Below are 21,974 nucleotides of genomic sequence, written 5' to 3' on the forward strand. Positions count from 1 at the left end.
TCATACTGAACAAAGAAGCACCAAAAATAGAGATAAAGATAAATACAGATGTAAATACATACGTGAATTAAACAGATAAATTTATATGTAAAATAAACAAGCACGCATTCTAGCTCTGCCCACTAAAAAGCCTTACAGCAACAATGTAGTGTGCTTGAATGACTACAGCTGCTGTCCAGATCTTGGTTTCTAAGTGTAACTTGTTACCCACTAAAAGGAATACTGGGGCTCCTCAGAAAACACCAATATTAAGACTACATCAATATCAAGAATGTATTCAGGTTGAGTCTAGAACATCTTATGCAACAAGACAATGGTGACATGTTTAAATAAACAGAAGCTAGCTGAAGGAACTCGCATTGGCCAAATTTGAAAAACTTCTGACATCAAAGTCAGTAAAAAAGGATAGTTTATATCCATTAAATAAAATAGTTCACAGAGATAAGAATAATGGAATTAGAAAATCGCCATTCAGTAGCCATCTTAATCATCAATTCAGGCAAGAATTATCAATGAATATCACACCAATGGGTCAACTGGGAAGAGGAGTAAGTTGTATATAGTCTCAAAATGGCTCCCATGAAATATTTACTACTAATAAAAGGGGTAAGTAAAAGATAACCTTACAGTAGAGAATACTGACAGATCTTACTCAAGTGATCAATATTATCATCACCAATAGGGGAACAAAGCAGCAGTTAGTCTGGACAGAAGAACACATTAGTTCATGTCTAACCTGGGCTTAATTATGAAAAATACCATATAAACCCAAATTGAGAGGCAGGCTACCAAATGACTGGCATGTAATCTTCAAAAGTTCAAGGTCATTAAGTCAAGGTATGACTTAAGATGGTGCCAGAGAGGGAGGACTTAGAAGAGGAGCCAGCTAGGCTGACTGTGATACTGGACAGGATGCTTGGGCCATTCTCAGAACATGCCTGAGAAACTTGAAAGCCTCTCCGGGTGAAGGGCATATGGGGTTCTTTGTTGTTTTCTGCCAATATTTGAAATCCTGAATTGTTTCAAAACAAAAGATTAAAGAAAATAAAATATTTATTCCTTTATTTTGCTTCTAAATACAATTTATCCTGACATGTTATGTATCTGCTTTTCTTAGAATGTTATCAGTTCAGAATAAAGAAAATCAGAACATATTTTAAAATAAAATTTATTAATAATCTCTTCATTGTTGATGGAAAGGTCAGCATGACCCAACACTTATGTTGCAAAAGAGCAAATCTCAATTTTAGGAAAAAAAATCAGTGTTATAAAATTTACTTAAATCTAATTAAAAGCATGCTTTCATCATACCAGCCTCATCAATGAGTACTAAATATTACTACACAAAGCTGTTTGCTTTTTCTCATCAAAATACTGAGTCATAAAAAGACTTGTGATTAAAAAATGTAAACCATGTAATTCTTACAGTTTTAGACTTAACTCTTGCAATACTCAGGTTTCTGCACAAATGATTTGATAGCATACCGATTGATGTGTCCAATGGCTGTGTTGATTGTGACTCGTGGACCCCCATCATCAGGCCTCAACACGTAGGGTGGGAAAACATCGTCATCATCCACAACAGGATCCACGTCAGTCTCACCCGCATCAACTGACTTGGAACATTTATTTCTCAAGATCTAAACATTTCAAAGAACTTAGGATGAGAACAAGTATGTTTTTGGCCATGTGAATTGTCTGCCTCCGTATCTACAAAAAAGGCTCTTCTGACATGACATAGCTCTCTCTCCTAAACATTTTCCAACACTCCAAAGTCAGCTGCTGCAGTTGCAGGAAACTTTTTCCACAGAATCCCCTCCGACACTAACCATGTGGAGACACTGACAGCATAATAGACACACACACACACACACACACACACACACACACACACACACACGTGCGCGTGCTGTCAGTGTTTCTTGATTATAAGCACTATGTCCTCATTCTCCCCTCCACAACTCAATCAACATAGTCCACACTTAAATTAAGAACCTTTACCCAGACATCCAGACATCCTTCCCCAATGATCCACATGACCATTCTCACTATTATTTTATTGGGAAATCCCAAACACTTTGTAAAATAATGCCAGGTCTTTGTAACCATTCTCAATTTCCTTAAAATATATACATTGCACACCCTTGTTGAGACAATTTCTTTGGTTAAAACTATTTTCATCTAGAAGATATCATATTAATTTTCTGACCTTACCTTTTCAATGGCTTTGTAGGTTTTAAGGTCTTCTTCAAAACTTTTTATTTTGTCTGTATCTGCTAACATTATATAATTAGAGATTGGTGCCCTTGCTCTTCCTTTAGATTGAACATAGGATCGATACTCTGTGGGCAAATCAAAACGCACCACCAAGTTGCATTTTGGTATATCAACACCCTCTTCTACAATACTTGTTGCAATAAGCAGGTTGGTCTCATGTGCTCGAAATTTCCTAAGTACCTAAAAAAAAATCCACCAAGAAAAGCAACTCTAAGAACTTTTCAAAGAAAACAATACAATTAAAAAAAAACAATGGTCATTTGTGACATATGCCCTGGGCATGCTACAATTTCTTTCTTTTTTTTTTTTAAGGTGGTATTGGAAGTGGAACCCAGGGGCTTTTTCTACCTCTGAGCTATACTCCCAGCCCTATTTTATACTTTATTTGGAAACAGGGTCTCACTACGTTGCTGAGAGCATCACTAAGTAGCTTAGGCTGGCTTCGAACCTGTGCGATCCTCCTGCCTCAGCCTCCCAAGCGCTGAGATTAAAAGCGTGCGCCACCACACCTGGCTGGGCATTCTACATTTCTAATGGCAACCTAAATAAGATGATAGTGTCATCTTATTCATTTATTTATTCCACATGCATGGCCACATGGACACAGACTTTGATTTAATGACAGGAATATTCAACTAAATGTGACTGGAATTCAAAGTGCCTTTCTACTTTGCAGAAATAGCCATATTACAAATCACAGGAAGCCTTCAGATTGAAGGGGCTGGTCTCTTTAATGACCACAAATAAGTCTAACCAACCAAGTGACCAAACAAACCCACCTCTGGAGGCCTGTGGATATCTTAATCCTCAAAAGCGCTATCTTATGTGTGGGAGACGAGGCCAACATCTCCAAATGTAACAACTCTATCACTAAGATCCCTAATTCACTTGGAGAGGATTGCTTATCCTCTGGCACCTTGGGAAACTTTCAATTTCTGAAGTTAGAATTGATTAAAACAAAGTAAAAGCTTTTTCACATGAGATATAAAAATCATACCACCATGATCCCTAAGTTAAATAATAAGCTGGTTTTCAACCAGATCTCTAAGAGTGGGTCTTGTCCAACCCAAATCTAGAACATTCTCAAATTGTGACAGAAATGACTTTATCAAAAACTATTCTCCTACTTTTAAATAATACACTTTATTTTTGGTACTAGGAATGGAACCCAGGTGCATTATACCTGAGCTACACCCCTTAGCTGAATTTTTATTCTTTATTTTGAGACAGGGTCTCACTAAGTTGTGGAGGTCCTCACCAAGTAGTGGAGGGTCTACATACCAGCGGCTGGCTGGGATTCTGTGATCCTTCTGTCACAGCCTCTCAAGTACTAGATAATATACTTTAAATATAAAGGTTTGGTTTGAAAGACTGAATACTATATTAATTTTCACTATTTTCATAATGGTGTTTCCTATTATGACCTTATAAAACAGGAACAAATTTAAGATAAAATCTACAAAATGTAGTGTTATGTTTTAACTTTCATTTAAAGTCAACCAAGGTAGAACTTTAAATGAAAAAAAGAAAACATTCTAGGAAAAGATTTCAGCTTGTTGATTCCTAGCCATATGGAGTCTACAGAGAGCTATGGTCATCCATAGCTTCTAAGAGAGGTCATTTTGTGGTATCAGTCCAACAAAGGGAAATGAACTGGCTAATGAGAATTAAGACATGAAGCTGATTTACCAGACAGCTATTCTAACTACGGCAAGTACCTTACCATACAACCATCCCAGGAGACAGCTGGTCTATATGTTAACAAGTATCCTACATCATAAAAGCAAAAGGAACTGCTGGGGACGATGGAGAAAGGGAGCTCCTACAGGCATTCTGTCTGCATGATGTTCTGAGATTGCCCTGTAGTCATTCTGACGTACGCTACCTCTTCCTGCTTTCTGAACTCTGCTTCCATCTGTTTGTTGCGAGGCTGACTCTTTCCAATGCCGTGTCCAGTTATGAAGTTGCTGCTGATGTAAGCCAGCTCTGGATCCTGTTTGCCAGCTTCCTTTATCAATCTGAGAAAATTATACACATTTGGAAGTTAAACACTGCTGAGGGAAAAACATTTGAACTTTTGTTTTTAAGCTGTCCTCTAAAATAGAAATACATGTACAGTATTTTTGCCAACATACCTAGAAAATAGTGTTGGTATTTTTTTTCCCCAACTAACTTCAATAGAAATCACTGCCATCCTTCACCACACAGATCTGTGGACCAAGGGCTCATGATGCCGAACACAGGACCCAGTGTAAACACTGACAAATGAAATGGTCACATTACCTCCAACTCTGATTTGGTGATGCTGCCATAACAGAAATGTGACCCAGAGTGGGGCCAAGCTAGTTAGACCCTCACGCATCTTGGCATTGGCACAGAACCTCTAACAAAACCTCTTGACACACTTGACAGGCTTCTGGCAGGAGCGGCCTCAGCAGCCACGGTGCCTCCCCTGTGGCACTGCTCTCAGAGCAAGGACCAGAGAGCCTGACACCAAGGGGAATGCCTCATGTGGTAAAAGGGCTCACCCACACTTTACACCCCTAGAAACAAAGCCCTCAGGAAAGACACTCATTATCCAATCCCAATGCTTTCTGGTCCCTAGGCGTTGACCAGAGATGGGCACAGCAGAGTTCTTAGCACAGCAACTGCTGAAGGGTTCCCACCCCATCACATCATGAAGAAGGAGAGCCAGCCCCAGAGCGGCAATTCCCTTCCCACAGGCCCTTTGTATTAGCCCAGAGTGCTAGCAACCTGAAGTTACCCTTCTGGCTAAAACATGGAAAAGAGCTATGGACACGATCAGATTACAAGGGCACCAGAGGTTAACAGTTAGTGCTGCCATTACAGCTATTTTAGAAATATCCACATTCAAAAACTCAGCGCACAGGATAAATGGTTCCACACCTGACATAAACGATTCCACATGGTTCCTCTGAAGCCATACTACATAGTATAAATTCCTAATAGAAAATTGTATTTTTAAGTCAAACCATTCCTTGGGGTGGGGAGGGGGATGAACAGGTTAATATCAAAGAGGGGGAAGAAACTGAGTGGCCATCTAGACCATCTCCTGCCCCCAATCAGCAAACGTTGTGTTCAGGCCAGCTCAAGAGTTAAAATGTCCAGAACCTGAAACTTCCCCATTATGTTCCAAGGTTTAATTATTATAACAACTGTTTGAGGTCAGTTAGTTACAGAGAACAGAATTACATGCAAACAAATAGCATAACTCAAAAGCCTAAAACCTGAACTAAATTAGCTTAGAAATAACATATACTCCAAACTTTAGTTTACATAACTAAGCATCAATTTGCATGTCGTAGAGTTTTTTAAAAATGCATTTCAATTTACTCCTAATTAGGCAAAGAAAATACTTTGCCAAAATTTTCAATCTGGCAGAGTTCACTTCACTGAAAAATGGAAACACTGATAGCAACATACTTTTCCTTAAATGACACCCACACCAAAGCTGCAGAGAATAGAAAAAACAACACACACATTAATAAAAGTACCGTGTATAAGGAAAAATTAAATGTTATATACCTATAGTGATGTTATTTACAGAGGAAAATTCCTTCTCTGCTGAATGAATTTAAAGGATACCTAACCATGCCTCCAAGATAAAGCCACAGGCTTCAGGGCAAAGAAAACAAGTGCCCACTGTCCTGACATATACTACTTAAATACTTCTTGACACCATGGAATGGGTCTGAGAAAATCTGATTTCTTTTCATTTATAAACTGAGTTTACTGTTCTCCAGTGCTCAGTGCTTCTAAAACTATTTGTAGTGAACAATCAGATTTTTAGAAAATATTCCAACCCATCAGAGAAGACTATTCTAATTCTATAAAAATGTATTATTACCGGGCGTGGTGGTACACTCTTGTAATCCCAGCATTCGGAAGGCTGAGAAAGGAGGATTGCAGTTCAAGGACAGCCTCAGCTACTTAGTGAGGCTCTTTGTAACTCAGTGAGACCCTGTTTAAAAATAAAGAATAAAAAATAGGGCTGGGGGTGTAGCTCAAAGGTAGGAGGCCCCTGGGTTCCATCTCCAGTGACATAAAAAAACCCTGCACTATTAAGAAAATAAAGTATTTTTAAAAGTATTACAATTCAGGCACCAATTTTATTATATTCAGTAGATGTAAAATAGTGGTGAAACTGCTTAAAAAAACGTCCGTGCTTACTCTCGACCTTTGGATACAACTCGAGGCAGAGCTAAGTTCACATTATGGGTCACACATAGTGCCTCCCCAACTAAACTGGAAAGAGCCACAACCCAAACAGGGGATATATAAATAAACATTAGTCCATTTCTTTTTTTTTTAACTAGTCAATTTCTAAAAACTGTGATTTGACCAACAATGGTAACAGAGAAAACCATAAAACAACAAATTTCAAAGATATAAAAATATCTGAAATTCCTACTATGTACTTAAAAGTAAATTATCAACAATACCACTACTAATATCCTTTCTCACACTTTCTTGTCAATATGAGATATCAAATATAATTCCTCTATGATCTTACCAAAAGACAAACAAAAACCATCTGACAGTCACATGACATTATACTGCTACCACATCCCCCAAATATTCCATAAAGAACTTCAGAGTTAGTATTTACTGTGCGACAGGTGAAAAACAGCATTTCTATATACACTGTCTTAAATTAACAAACCAATAGAAAAGTATTACTACTATACTCAAGTAATTAGTAATAATAACCGGAATGAAGATACTAAGGCTTTAAAAAGTTAAATAAAGTTCCTAAAATATATATCCAAAAAGTAGGTAGAAGTACAAAGGACAAAGGACAGGGGCTCTTAGCAAAATGGCTGATTATGACTGGAGCAGCTTTACTTACTTGTATTATTACAAACAGTATTACTCACTTGTATAAATAGTACAAGAGCCTTTATTACTTATATATGTAGATGTCTGTGTATGTGTGTATGTGTTATTTTTAATGTAAGAGTAACCTGTAAATCATACCTATGAAGGTAAAAAGAATAATAAAACATCCATCTTGTCACCAAATAAGGAAGTACTGGGAAAAAAAAAAAAAGAGGATAAGAGAACAGAAGCTAACCTCAAAGAGCTCCCAAGGGCTGAAGCCAAAATAATTTGGGCAATAAAATAAAAAGCATAGTATTAGATTATAACCCAAAGTTTAAAATAAACATGGGCTTATCCTGATAAAGTCCACTGATCCAATAAATATAAGCAGAAAGGTAAATATGATCAAAGAGGCAAGTTTCCCTTACAGAAGAATTCCAGACAATACATCAGGAAGTGGAGAAGAATCCCTTCCTCCCAGGATAGACTAGACCTGGGGATTTAGTTCCAAAGCATAGAAAAAAAAAGGGGGGGAAGAAAACAAGCAAAGAAAACAACTTTACAGAGGCGAAGGCTGGCAGACACTATCATGAGCAGGTGATGGAGTCTGATTAACCAATGATGTCTCACGTTGACACCGTGAGCTCCCTCAAATGCTGTGACCAGAAAGACATGTCTCCCCCGCAGTATTCTTCCAAATCCTACAACCCTAACCTAATCCTGAGAAAAATGCCAGACAATCCAAATGTAGTGACACTCTCTGAAATGCTTGGCCAGTATTCCTCAAGACTGCCAAGTTCATCAAAAACAAGAACCGGAGGAGAGAGGGCAGACATCACGATAATGCCGTGTGACACCTAGGGTTAAAACACTAGAGTGAAAAATGGCAGAATCCAAATATAGCCTGGCCCTGAGCGAGCAGCAGAGCCCGTGTTAGGATCTAGATGGTAACGACTGTGAAACTAGGTCAGCATGCGAATACAGGAACTCTCTGTACTATCTCTCCAACTTTCTTGTAAATCTAAAATTATTCCAAAATAAAAAAGATATTAGAAATAAAGGAGTCGAGGGGTATAGACAGCATGTAAAGTCAAGATTGTCCAATGCCAATATCATATAATACTAGTTAATCCCTGCTACTAGATATGTATACTTTTGGCAGGGTCACAAACTGAGTCTTGGTTTCTTCGTCTATAATATGGTAAGACCATCTACCTTCCTCCCTTATTGAGTGCGGTAAATTTTGTTAAATATATATATAAAAGTAACCTATAAACCCCTATACAAGGGAAAAGGAAAGGCTGCAAACAGGACACTGAGCACTGAATTCAGAAGGAGCTGTAAATTAGTTTTTGTTGTTGTTTTAAATCAAGAGAATAGAAAACTGCATGTGTACTGCAAAAGCTTATGCTCCCACGAAATTGGTCACTGATGGAGGATTTTTCCTCCCATTAAACTGATGGAAGGAAAGAATTTGGATTTCAGGAAGCTTTTCTGAGCTTATTAAAAAGCTTACTGGAACAAGACTTCTATTGTACATTTAATTACCTGCCCATAAAGTCAACCCTCAGACTGCTCTTGGTTTGTCCTATAGCACTAAATTCCAGGCACATTTTATGAAAGTTGATCACAATTAATCTGATCCTTAAAGCCAATAGGAAGTAACTGATTGGTTTTTGGATAAACCTTTCCAGGCTAATATTCCTGCAATAAAAACTGACATATCCCTACATGAAAATACATGTTAAAAAAAATCCCCAGCACAGCCAATAAAAAAAAAATCAGAAAATAGGGAAAAGAAAATAAACTCTCATTCTTCCTTCCAAGTCCCAGAAAATGATACTAGAAATGTGTTTTCCCCATTCTGAGAAATAATCCCAAGTCAGTCAAGCGCTTGCTGGTGTCTGCTGGCCATCGTCCCACGGTAAAGCACTGGTTTCCAGTGTTCTGATGCCCAGGGGCACGATGATTGTAAAAAGAAATGGAAACGAGGAGTTAGGACATTAGAATTCTAGAGTTGTCCTGCCACTGACTAGCAATTTAATGTGAAGCAAATCACGTTTCCTCCTGAGGCACTTTCTCTTTTTTATAAAGATAAGTGGGTTGGATTAGATAGTCAATGAGGTCCCTTCCCAAACTTAAACTTCTGATTTAAATGTAATTCAGTACCTAAAGTTATTTTACTTCGTATTCATCAGAAGGTTCAGGCTCAATGACTATGAAAATTACCAGACTGAAAACTGCCAGATGACTACCCTCGAGTCCAATTTCTTCTTACTCAAAAAAATTTAAAACCCTAAACATTCAGAAGCAGTTAAAAAAAAAAAATTCCAAATTGCCTCAGAAAACAAAGCTTAATTTTTCCTCAGAGATCACTACTTGCAGAAAAGGCTCTTAAAGATTGCCTCTGGCCAATTAATGGATCTCAAAGAAAAGTCGACTGTCTTCAGTACAAAATAAAGACCCCCTTTTTGGCAGAAAATAATAGAATATCCATTCACAAACCAAATTATAAGTACAAGTTATTGGCTAGACTACATCGAGGATAAAATTAACATTTATTGAAGAAAGGGAAAGGGTTGAAATTCACAATCTAAAATGTGTATTCACGGTCACCTTTGCTCATAATCTCAAAATTCTTCCTAACATTGATTTTCTCTTCCAAATCAGAAAATTTTAACACATAATTTATAAACCAATTCAAATGGCAAATCCAGGTGTTCCAAATTTTTCCCACTGCAGCCCTGTAAACTTCAATCAGTATTTAAGCATGCGGGGAAAACAGTCTCTCCTCTGTCCTCTACCGTAACTATCAATCCAGAAGACTTCTGTGACCTCAAAAGGTGTGGTGACTTTTCCCCAGCAAGAAAGCAATTGATTCAGCTACAGCAGGCCAGGTGAAAGTCCCATAATTCAAATCTGACACTACCTTCCTGCAGCATGTCACATCCCACAGGGTGGCCAGGCTCTGTCCTAAGCCACTCCCAGACCTCAGAGGCCAATCAGAAGCCCCCGGTTGTTTCACCTGTGCTTCTAACCCACAGGCTATGAATCAAGGTTCACACAACTCCCTCCTCTGGTTGGATAGAGTGACTCACAGAACTCAGGAGCACTTTAATTTGCTGATTCAGTACAAAGAATATTACAAACGATACAGATGAGAGATGCAAGACCCACAGGACAAGCACATTATTCCCCCAAGGGGCCACCCTCCAGGAACTTCCTCATGCTCTCAGGACGCTGCCCTTTGGGGTTTTATGAGACCTCATAATGTAGGTATTTAGTGATTAAATCATTGACCATGATGATCAACTCAGCCTCTGACACCTCCCCAGAGGTTAGTGCTGGGACTACAAGTCCCAGTCCTCTAACCTTGCCTAGGACCAGCCCTTATCCTGAAGTTACATAGGAGCTGGCACCATAAATTATGTCATTAGCATACAAAGAGACATACCACTTTGAAGATTCTAAGGATTCCAGGAGCTGTATGCCAGGAAAGAGAAACAAAACCAAAGATATTTCACAGTATCACATTAGGCAAAAATATTAGCATAAAAACTTAGCTACAATATCCAGATAAATTTTGTCTTAAGGACCTGTAAGAGAAAGCTTGTGTAAAATGATTAACACAATGCCTTACATGTAGTTAAAAGTTAATATCTGAATTGTAGCTAACAACTGGAAAAAAAGGAAGAAATGCTTAATAGCTTTTTTCTATACTTGTTCTCTATTTTAGATAAATTAGCATCATGTAAGACAAAAAATTTGTCATGTCAAAATTAGCCCTTACACTGAATCTATAAACATTCCCTCTGTCGTCGGGCGTGGTGGCGCATGCTTGTAATCCCTGCGCTTGGGAGGCAGAGACAGGAGGATCGCGCAGGTTCGAAGCCAGCCGCGTGTGTTGGCTTAGGAGACCCTGTTTCCAAATAAAAATGTAAAAATAGGTCTGAGAGTGTAGCCCGGAGGTATAAGGGCTTCCAGGAACCCCAGTACCACCACCAAAAAAAAAAAAAAAAAACCATTCCCTCTGTCAATCTCATACAGCAATACGAGAAGTCTGGATGAAACCAAGTAAAGGGTACTTACATACAAGCTTTTACACGGCAACAAACGCTAACCTGAGGGATTTACCTGTTTAGGACAACTGCTGTGTATCTTCTTTCCACAAAAATAATTCCACATAAAATATTAGTAAATGGAGAAGGAAAATTTGTCTCTGGCTTTTCTTTTTCTTCGATTTCTTCATCCTCATCATCTTCCTCAGAGTCACTCCAAGACACGTAATTATCCTGGTTCCTGTTGTTGTACCACTCAACACTTTCAAACTGCTGCCGCTCGTACGGCTTATACTTGCGCAGGATTTCCAGCAGTTTTACTACTTTAGGAGTCACGAATCTCAGGTCAAGTGTGGCGGGTGAGAAGTGCTCTTCACACAGTGCATGCATTTTCCTTAGGAAAGTGTCTGTAAACAACAAAAACTTCCTGTGCAGCTCCTCTTGTTCATGCTTGATGTATTTCTGAAGTTCCCTTACCATCATCCCAGCTACTTTATCTGCACACCAGGGTCCCAGAACTAACAACACTGCACGACAGTCCGATAGTATCTACCAAAAAAAAAAAAAAAAAAAAAAAAAACAAGGGAGGAAGAAAAAAGCCAAATGAAAATGATAGATAACATAATGATGGGGCATTGGGGCATTTTCACATGAAGTTTCAACTGGGATTTTAGTTGTCCTCAAACTGTCTCTTCAAAACCAATGTTGTCAACCAATATAAATGCTGAAGTTACTATTTTATGTATCTATGTCTAGAAACATTTATTTCTTCCTCCAAAAATAATTAAATAGGGCTGAGGGTATAGCCTGGAGGTAGAAAGCCCCTGGGTTCCACCCCCAATACCACAAAAGAAAAGATGAGATTGTATAATTTTAATAAAACCTATAAAAAACCTCCATAATTTGAGATCTGTGATTAATCAGAACCACAAATGACTCATTTACTCCCTGACAAATTAAGCAAAGAACTATGAAGTGGAGCAACTTGAGCAATTTTCATTATTCAAGAACTTTTTCCTTGAACTTTATCATTGCAAAACATCCTCTGATCATTCATATATATCACATTATAATGAATAGGAAAAGAGAAAGACCAGGAAGGATGGGTGAATTCTAGCCAATCTATAGTTAGCACTTCCAGCTGTGAACCTTAGCCTATTCTAGACCACTGCACAACTGTTCTCTAGCATCAGTTCAGTGAAAATGCCACCACTGGGACAAAGGTTTTGGGGGTTTATTTATTTTTTATGTGGTGGTTGTGGTACTAGGGATTGAAGCCACAGGCATTCTACCTCCAAGTGACACCTCCAGCCCATCTATTCTTTATTTTGAAACAGGGTCTTGCTAAGTTGCTGAAGCTGGCCTAGAACCTGTGATCCTCCTGTTGCAGCCTCCTAAGTACTGGGATTACTGGCATGGTTCATCTTTAAAATCTCAGCCACAGCTGGGCATGGTGGCGCACTTGTAATCCCCGTGCTTGGGAGGCAGAGACAGGAGGATCACGCAGGTTCGAAGCCAGCCGCGCTGGCTTAAGAGACCCTGTTTCCAAATATAAAAAAATAGGTCTGGGAGTGTAGCCCGGAGGGAGAAGGGCTTCCAGGAACCCCAGTACCACACACACACACAAATCTCAGCCACATTTAGATTCTAATCTTTGCGTATCTACCTAGAGTGTTACCCTTATAACTCTAGCTTAGAGCTGAATAGAAATCCACAACCAGTCTCACAGGGCAAAGGAAAATTGAACATTGTTGCTCTAGGGGGGAAAAAAGTCAACATGAATGAGATTAAGACCCCCGTTCAATATGGTGCTAACATTCAAAACTGGCTGCAAACTAGTAGGACAGTGCTTCTCAAGCTTTGATGCGTGGTGATCACTGGTGGACTTGTCAAAACGCAAAACTATGGGCCTTGCAAATTCAAAGCTCAGCTCTGGGGATCCACCCCAGAATCTCTGACTTAGCAGGCCTGTGTCTGGGCCCACAATCTGCATTTCTAACAGCGGAGGGGATCAGGTGCTGCTGCCACCTGTGAGGGGCCCAACTCAGGACTACGGCCCTAAATCTCTCTTTTCAAGCTGTACCACTCAGGAACCACAGGCTCATGTCCAGCTGAGCAGACCAGGAAATAGCAGAAGAACTCAGGTTGTCCAAGGGTAGAGCAAGAAATTATTGGACCAAAAATGAAACAAAACAAAAAATTGGGACTCCTTACACTTAACCATGACACGAATCCTAATTCATCTCCTAATTCAGGAAGGTACATACTTAAAATCTGGCTGGACACATCAGTGTACACCAATAATAGTTGTGGCACCCCCAGCTACTCAGGAGGCTTAAGAGAAAGACTGAAAGTTCAAGGCCAGCCTGAACTGTGTCTCCAGCCCTTTTTACTTTGAGGTATGGTTGCTTGAACAACCTATCAATAAACCATATCTCAAAGTAAAAAAGGCTGGAGACACATGCTTTGTGTATGCTTACCTGTTTGGAAATTAAAGTAGAGTCTCTTTCTTTTGAATGTATAGATATATTACAGTCGTTAATAAAATTAAGTGCTTCTTCTAATTCCGTCAGCAGTCTTTCATAAAGCCCACTTCTGTCAGTAAACGGTCCACAATCAACCACAATCTCACATGGTTGAGAAGTGTATCTTTAAGGTCAGAAACAAAAGTTATCAATATCACAATGATGAAATACTATTGTTTTGGAAAAAAAAAAAAGAAAAAGAGACTAGATACTAAGAAAATAATCCAAAATGTTGCTAGTGGTGGGGTGGGAATATAGATATTAATTTCAATTATTTTTTTGTATTATTGAATTTCTCCACTGAAAATGTGTAACTTTTGTAAACCAGTGAAGTGTTATTTACAAGATACTGTCAAAAAGAAAGGAAAGAAAAGGAAAAAGAAGAGAGTACAAATTTGTATATATATATATATATATTCCCTAGCATTAGGCCAGGAACTTTACATACCCTTTATCTTATTTTGGAAGAAATGAGAGTTCAAAGATACTGAGCAATTCTGTCTAACAAAACTTCGAACTGTCTTCCTCTGAAAGACACTGGATAGACCCAAGGAGATGGAAGGTATAACCAGGAGGTTTTGAATAAAATTAAAGGGGCAGTGGAAGTTCCCAATGGGGAGGCTTAGTAATTTTATCTTCTGAAAAGGGTGCACTAAACCACTAACCTAGGAACATACACAATCAGAAGGCTCTTTCAGATAAGCCCGCTGCCTCCCAAAACACCCTTTGCTTTACTTTTTTAGAAACTCACTCCAACATTATGAGCCATGTACACTTCTCACTAGTTTCATCTCCCTCTCCACATGGACACAGGGCAGTCACGACGGCTACATAAAATGGCACTGGCTTTTATCTATCCCCATGCTTGTCTGTTAAGTTACAAGAAACAACTGCACAAGGATGATATTTCTAAAATTTTAAGGGCAGATTTCACTATTATCCCAGGTTTGTTGGTTTTGCTTTTAGGTTTGGACTTCCATCTTTTGTCTTCCAAGGCATCAACCAGAATAAGAAACAAAAATGTTCAAATATTTATGAAACTCAATGATAAAATAGGCTAGGGAGAAAGGTCACAGAGGGGAGGCCCTGATGCATCAGGTCACAGAGGGGAAGCTTCAACACTTCTAACATTTCTAAATGTCAATTTTATTTTTTATGTGCCCATGTAATTCATCCCCAAACAATTCCCTGAAACTACGTCGATGGCATTCTACATTCTACAGCTGGAAGACTCGGCTGAGGTCATGAAGCTGCACTTGTCTGTACAACTAGGAACTGAACCACGTCTGACTCAGCTCCAAAACCTCAGCAGTCAGTCTCCTCTATTTACTGTAACTATCCTAAAAATCACCACTTGGTCATTTTTAGCCCTGAGACTACACCAATAGGGATGTAAGACCATTTCAAAAGGAACTGAATCAGTTGTATTTACTTAAAAACTCATTGTCCTGCTAATTTATATAGGCTCCCTTCCAGCAACTTAAGCAAATCACTAAAGTTGTATGTGTGTTTTTCTGTATTATATTACTGAATTCAGAACTGTAACCTCCTTAAAGAGAAAAATTCATAAATAGCATCTTTCTCAGAAATCTACAACCTATTTCAAAACAATAGGGTATTTCCAAATATTTTAAAGTATATTGCTCAATTCTCTAAGTAAATTAATGTTCCTTCAAAGCATCATATGAAACATCAGGGTCAGAATAACAAAACGCACACTGACAGAAAAGAACTTATTTTACTGTCAAAGTCTCCAGCATCTGGCAAGATCAGGACCTGGGAAGGCCGACACGCAGACAACATAACCCTTCAAGGCAAAAATGCCTCTATGGGCTGCGCTCTGTAGAAACAAGTTAGAGTCTTACGCTGGCAGATACTTAGGGAGAATTCTTAGTCTTGCTCATTCCTTTCAACAGTCACTTAAGTACTTCCTACAAGTACTACAAAAAATATGACAGGCTTAATATTCGTTACATCCAATCTTATCGAAGTCAAGTCAAAAGCAGCGGTGTACCTGTCTAAGACCACCAGGTCAGTTGCAGTTTCGGCATTACTCTTAAGAATTTTCTCCAGTCTCTGAATCTTTTCTTCCAATTCCTCTGGATCACATTTCCCATTTAAAATCGAAGCAGTGAGTCCCAAAATTCGAGGGCATGATGGGCAATTTTCACAGAGCTAACAATAAAAGACACTGACAGTAAACACTTTATTTTGCAAGGCCATAACTAGAGATACTACCATAAAATGTATCAAAATCACTAACAAGTACTAAAAATCAAATTGTTCAGTGTCAACATCAATATAACGGGGACATATTATGGAATTACTGCAGTTTGTTTACAAGATCTGTTTTTCAAAAAGGCACACTAGATATTCTACAAAAGATTATGATTTTAATCACTTGTGATAAAAAACTTATAGCCAGGTGTGGTAGCACACACCTGAAATCCCAGTACTTGGGAAGCTGAGTCAGGAAGATCACAGGTTTGCTACCAGCCTCAGCTACTTACTGAGGCCATCCACAATTTGGTGAGATCCTGGTTCAAAATAAAAAATAAAATATAGGAATAGGGATATATAGCTCAGGGAGAGAATGATCCCGGGTTCAATTCCCAGTTCCGCAAAAATAAAACAAAGACTTAAAAGATATAAATGAACATTAATTTGATATTCATTCATTTATATACTAGAATCAAATTTTTAATATTGGTAACTCATATTTTTCACACCTAAACATAAACCTACATAAACCCACTAATTTGATTATGGATTACTAAAATTGATAAAATCTAAAGACCTACCTGCATAATTTCTCGGTAGGGGTGGTCTAGAATTGCAAGATGACACTCATCAAACACCAAAAGGTTAATGTCTGACAGTGACAGGTAACCATTTTTCAAAACATTCAAGGCAACAGAGCAAGTCATAACAAGAACCTAAAATAAAATTGACATCAGTACATAAATATGCCTTCACCTGTCTGGAGATAAGCTCATAAGTGAGGAATAAGAAATTCATTAGTTCAAAATTAAAACAAAAATCTAAATGTATAGAATTTCATACAGTAGAACCAAGAAGCAAATTAGGAAATAATGGGAAAAGATTATGAGGAAAAAACTCATGATAAGGGAAACCATGACTTTATGATAAACCTATTAAATCTACTTCAGGATTTTTAGGTCCCCATAGCCATAATTTGACTGAGGAGACCTGTCAATTTAGTCAAATCACAGAAGAGCTCACACTGTTCATCTGTTTCTTCCCACTGAACTGACAAGTTTTTCTAAAGATCAAGGGTTTTTTTTTATCAGTTTGTGGATTTTGAAGTGCTTTATTTATGAAGATTTTGCCCAGTAAGTGAGAATACTAGTAGACTGTGGGCTGTTTAAGATTAGGTAGGAGGCTGGGTGTGGTGGCACACACTTGTAATCCCAGCATTCGGGAGGCAGAGATTGGAGGACTGCGGTTCGCAGACAGCCTCAGCTACTTAGAAAGGCCTTTCACAACTCAGTGAGACCCTGTTTCAAAAAATAAAAGACTAAACAATAGGGCTGGGAGTGTAGCTCAGAGGTAGAATGCTCCGAGGTTCCATACCCAGTACCGGGGGAAAAAAAAAAAAAAAATTAGGTAGAAAGCAACTCTTAGCCACTCTGTAATCCCCAGCCCCTCCACAAAAGGCTCTCAGCACATGCTGGCTTCATGGAAACATGGAAGTTATGGGGGGTATCTGTCAAAGATCCAAAGACTTCAACCAAGAAATTTCTCCAGTTTCAATACATTTAAACTCAAAAATAAATTTCCTAAAAGGAGGTTATATGCAAGATGGAAGTCAGTCATAGGAATTTGTAGTTTTGAACAAGTAACAAAGCAGTTCTTTGCTACAGATTAAAAGCAACACAAATTAGTCATGTGCTTGGTTTTCAGATGAGCATTACAATGAGAGAAAATGTGTAAGGACTGATCTCTCTCTAGGTGGAGAGGAAGAGGGAGGAGAGAGAAAAATTACAGTTTTCCAACCTAAATTAGACAATGAAGGGTAGATATCATCTTATAAACCAAGTCAAGAACTTGTAGGATTTATATAGTGAATTTCTCTACAAGTCTTACCTGGTGCTTAGTAAACTCTTGGTTCCATCTCTCTTTTGTCCAAGATGCATTTACTTCTAGGTTTGAGTATTCTCCAACCTTGAGATCTGAATGAGTTCTGACAGTTGATACTTGCTGAGCAACCTGGTTTGCTGATTACAAATATAATACTCCATGTAAATAGGAGAAATCTTGCCTAGCCTACTCTTTCACGGTACATGTCCTAAAACCTGTCACTCTCTTCTAGGCTAGAATGATAACCACTCCAGTCTCCCTTCTATTTCCTTCAATAAAACTAGATGCTTTCAAGAAATAAGATAGTCTAATGTGGCTCTAAAGCACACAGTTATGGTGAGATGACCAAAGACAAGGGAGAAGAGTGATATCACCAAAGACAAGGGAGAAGAGTGATATCATTGTATTAGGGCCCTATCAGTTAGGATCACACTTAGTAGTTTTATTTTTGATATATAATCCCAAACATAAAATCAGCATTTAAAACTCTTTCACTGAATATCTAGCTTTTAAAAAGCATATTAACTTTCTTCCTATAGCTGGTATAGCAAAATCAAAAGAGTATGATCCCATAATCAGGCACCTTTTGACGTGCTTTGTGAAGTGAAACCTCAAGAATAAAAATAAGTATAACTACTTATATTCCCAAAGTAAACAATTCAAAAGACATTCAGAATCAGAATAATTGAGAGAAATACGATAAATAAGTAAAAAATGGTATTTCTGCTAGTAGAGCTTCAATAAGCACATTATTTGTCAAACTCTCTTCATTTTCAATTAACAATTTAATATCCACAGAAACAATTGCTTAAACACAAAGTCTCATCCAATTTCCTCCACACCATTTGATAAAATGACTTTTTATTACCAGAGTTGACCAAGAACACGGTCCGTTTTCCATTTCTGTTGAAGTCACCCCTGATCTGATAGGACAGCTCTTTAGTGAGTAGTACTGCAATAAATGTCTTCCCTGAGCCAGTGTTCAAACAGACAATGGTATTATGATCCAGAGCTGCTTCAAGCAGTTCAACCTGGAAATATGGTGGAAAAAAGATTATACACTTCCTATCTAAGTACAATATTTAGAAAATTGGATTTTTTAAATCTCGGAAATCTTCCTCCAATAGCTTTGCCAAAAAAAAAAAAAAAAACTTTCTATACCTCTGCACAAGAATAATAATAATCATAGGAATAAAATGCCTCTTATATACAACTGTGCTGTAAATACATGTTGAAACAGAATTTATACTTTTTTAACAGTTATGTTTACACAGAATACTCCTCAAGACCACGATGAATGATTTAGCTGACAGTAACCATGGTTCTGCCAATTCATGATTGGGCATTTTCAAAGCAATCTCAATTCCTACCCAGTTTGTTAGGACAGACACACCTAAGTAGATACTGAAGAACAGAGAGGTTACACAGGAAAACAAAAAACTATGGAATTTCACACACAGAACTAAACAAATCAATTACCCAGCAGATGTTAGAAAAGGACTATTAAGAACAAGTGTTGTGAATGAGAAAATTAATCAGAAGACGGAGGCCTGACAGGGTAAATGAGTTTTATAAGTTGTGTCAACTATATGCTAATTTATTCCATTTTAGTAAAAACGCTCCAGTATTAGTGTTTTCATTAGTACCTGATATTTTCTTGGCGTATAAATGTTATCATGAATGGCTTCTTGTTGCCATGGCAGTCCAAAGAAAGGACCCATTGGTGAGGAAGCAGGGGTCATGAGCTGCAGGCCTGCCATGCTGAGGGGTGCGAAGCAGGGCTTTTCATTCATCCAGTGTTTCTTTCATTGCATTTTTGTCCTAGCACAGCTTACTACAAAAGGGAAAAAGAATACCATTACACAACCATGCAGGGTTAAAACAAAAGAAAGCACAGAAACAAGAGGAACATCAGAATACTACTCCTGGGGCTCTTTCAAATGCTCTCTAGAGTTGTTTTAGCTTTCTCTTGATCTAAGAAGATTGCTGTAAAAGTCAAGAATTCTATACCTGACCCAGCAATTCTATACCAAGAAACTTGTTGAAAAAATCAGACACATGCACAAGAATATAAGTATATAATATGTTTTGCTGCATTATTACTTAAAAACAAAAGAATGCTAAAAACTTTTAGTAGAAAATTAGCTTAATACATTACGGTATAGCTTTCTATACCAGAAATCTTTAAACCATTAAGATTATAATGCTATATATTTACTGACTTGTAAGAGTGTCCATAATATAGCTTTAAAATAAAATATTTATAGTATGAGGCCTTGTTAAATATGTGTAAAGCATATATATAGTTTATATAAATATCTGTAAGTTCCTGTAATGTTATTATTGATAAAACAATGATTCACTGTGCCTTCATCACAGAAAAGATTACAACACCTCACCTAATTATGTCATTTTATCAAAAGGCCATGACCAGCTGGGTGTTGTGGCACACACCTGTAATCCTAGTACTTGGGAGGCTGACACAAAAGGATTACAGGTTTGAGGCCAACCTCACTTGGGCCCTCTGCAACTTAGTGAGACCCTGCTTCAAAATAAAAAATAATTAAAGGCCATGAACACATAGATACTTTACTCAACTGACAACTACACAGCGAACCAACTTTTTTGTGTTTGGTACTGGGGATTGAAGCCAGGGGCATTCTATCTCTGAGCTCCATCCCCAGTCCCACATTTTATTATTTATTTTGAAACGGTCTCACTAAGTTGCCGGAAGACCTCCCTAAGTAGTGGAGTATCTCATGAAGTAGCTGCGGCTGGCTGCAAACCTGGATTCTCCAGTTTCAGCCTGCCGAGTACTGGGATTCCAAACATGTATGCCCAGCTAGCTAACCAACTTCTTAAACATATATCTTTAAAATCATATGCATCCTAAATTTAAAAAAAAGCATGCCAATCTTTAAAATGGAAATTTTTTCATGCTACCTAAGTACTTTCTTCATATTTCACAGTTTTTCCCATAAATACATTTCATCATAGAAAATGACAAAATAAAAGTTAAGTCTTTAAAATTCCTAACCAGACAGAAGGGCTGGGGTTTCAACTCTATGTCAAAGTCTACCGCCAGCTTTCCTGACTTCAGCAGAATTCCCTTGCCCCCAAATAGAAATTCTCTCTCTTATACTGCTTTGGAGTATTCACTGCTATCACTTTATGAAACTGGAAAAAGGATCCAGATGTTTATTTCCTGACAAGCAAATTTTTTTACTTTCCCTAACATGTTAGGTTGATAACAATGATATAATACACGGTTAAACTGTTGTATCTAATCCAACAAGAAGTCTGAAGTATGGTTTTTTTCATGCCTAGGCACAATACTGAATTCTGATTTCAGAAATTCAGTTGATAAGAATCCAACATCCAGCTACTACAAAGAGCTATGTCAAGGAACTGGCTTGGGGCACCTCAAACTGAGGACCTCAGCAAGACAGCGCATCTGTGGACCAGAGGGCGCAATCAGCCTCATTATCTTTCCCTGAAGAAAGTAGCACCAAAGTATGACTGGAGCACTTTATAAGAAACTATCAAACAGCTATTTCCCTGATCGAAGAAACTATGTTCCTCATGAGAAACCATCTGCTCATTATCTGCTGTCCCAAAGCCCCACATGCACCCGGCATCCACTTTTCCAGCTCCTCAGGCCTTAGACTTGCAGGGTCAGTAGTCATCTTTTTACTCAGCAGCAGGTTCCAAGAGGCCCACGTGGAAGCTCACCCACCTTCCTGAGACCAAGAGGCCAGCTGAAGGCCCAGGCTACCTCCGCCGCCCCTCGCCCCGCCGCCATTCTTGAGATGCTCCCTACTTCAGACCCACAGCTGCTGCCTCACTGGGGCTCTGAGTCTTCAAACCTGAACCTCAACTTTCACTCCGTACCGTCTAATCAAAATGGAAGGTGTCAGGGGAAGGAGCCTAAATAAGTCCTGGTGAACGGGAATATAAAAGAGAAGACAAGTACATGCAGGAGCCAGCAGTACCCTCTACAACTGTCACCATTTCTCCTCATACAGATAACATCAGTAATAATAATAATTAAATCCAGAAAGTCTATAAAATAAGTGAATGTTCTGATTTTTAAGGGGAAAGAGACTACATACTTAATGTCAATGCCATAAAATACAAATAAGACCTATGAAAATGTTCAAGAAGATTACAA

General features: G+C 38.3%; 1 protein-coding gene across 4 annotated transcripts in view; it reads right to left on the minus strand.

Moving 5' to 3' along the window:
- Nucleotides 1–19,566, minus strand: part of DICER1 (dicer 1, ribonuclease III) — a gene marked incomplete at both ends in the record, with an annotated part of 44,780 nt that extends 25,214 nt beyond the window's left edge. For 2 of the 4 annotated variants that reach the window (XM_080706785.1, XM_080706784.1), the window contains 10 exons: nt 1,486–1,640; nt 2,215–2,457; nt 4,163–4,295; nt 11,254–11,726; nt 13,658–13,826; nt 15,717–15,877; nt 16,504–16,638; nt 17,810–17,940; nt 18,672–18,834; nt 19,450–19,566. In XM_080706785.1, coding sequence (XP_080562911.1) covers nt 1,486–1,640; nt 2,215–2,457; nt 4,163–4,295; nt 11,254–11,726; nt 13,658–13,826; nt 15,717–15,877; nt 16,504–16,638; nt 17,810–17,940; nt 18,672–18,834; nt 19,450–19,563 — 1,877 coding nt within the window. Of the gene's footprint in view, nt 1–1,485; nt 1,641–2,214; nt 2,458–4,162; nt 4,296–11,253; nt 11,727–13,657; nt 13,827–15,716; nt 15,878–16,503; nt 16,639–17,809; nt 17,941–18,671; nt 18,835–19,449 lie in introns of those variants that run through there. The other 2 variants (XM_080706782.1, XM_080706783.1) reach the window with 2 other exon arrangements.
- Nucleotides 19,567–21,974: the final 2,408 nt, after the last annotated feature.

Source organism: Muscardinus avellanarius (assembly GCF_963383645.1).
Source record: "Muscardinus avellanarius genome assembly, chromosome: 12".
In the NCBI taxonomy this organism is placed as follows: domain Eukaryota; kingdom Metazoa; phylum Chordata; class Mammalia; order Rodentia; family Gliridae; genus Muscardinus; species Muscardinus avellanarius.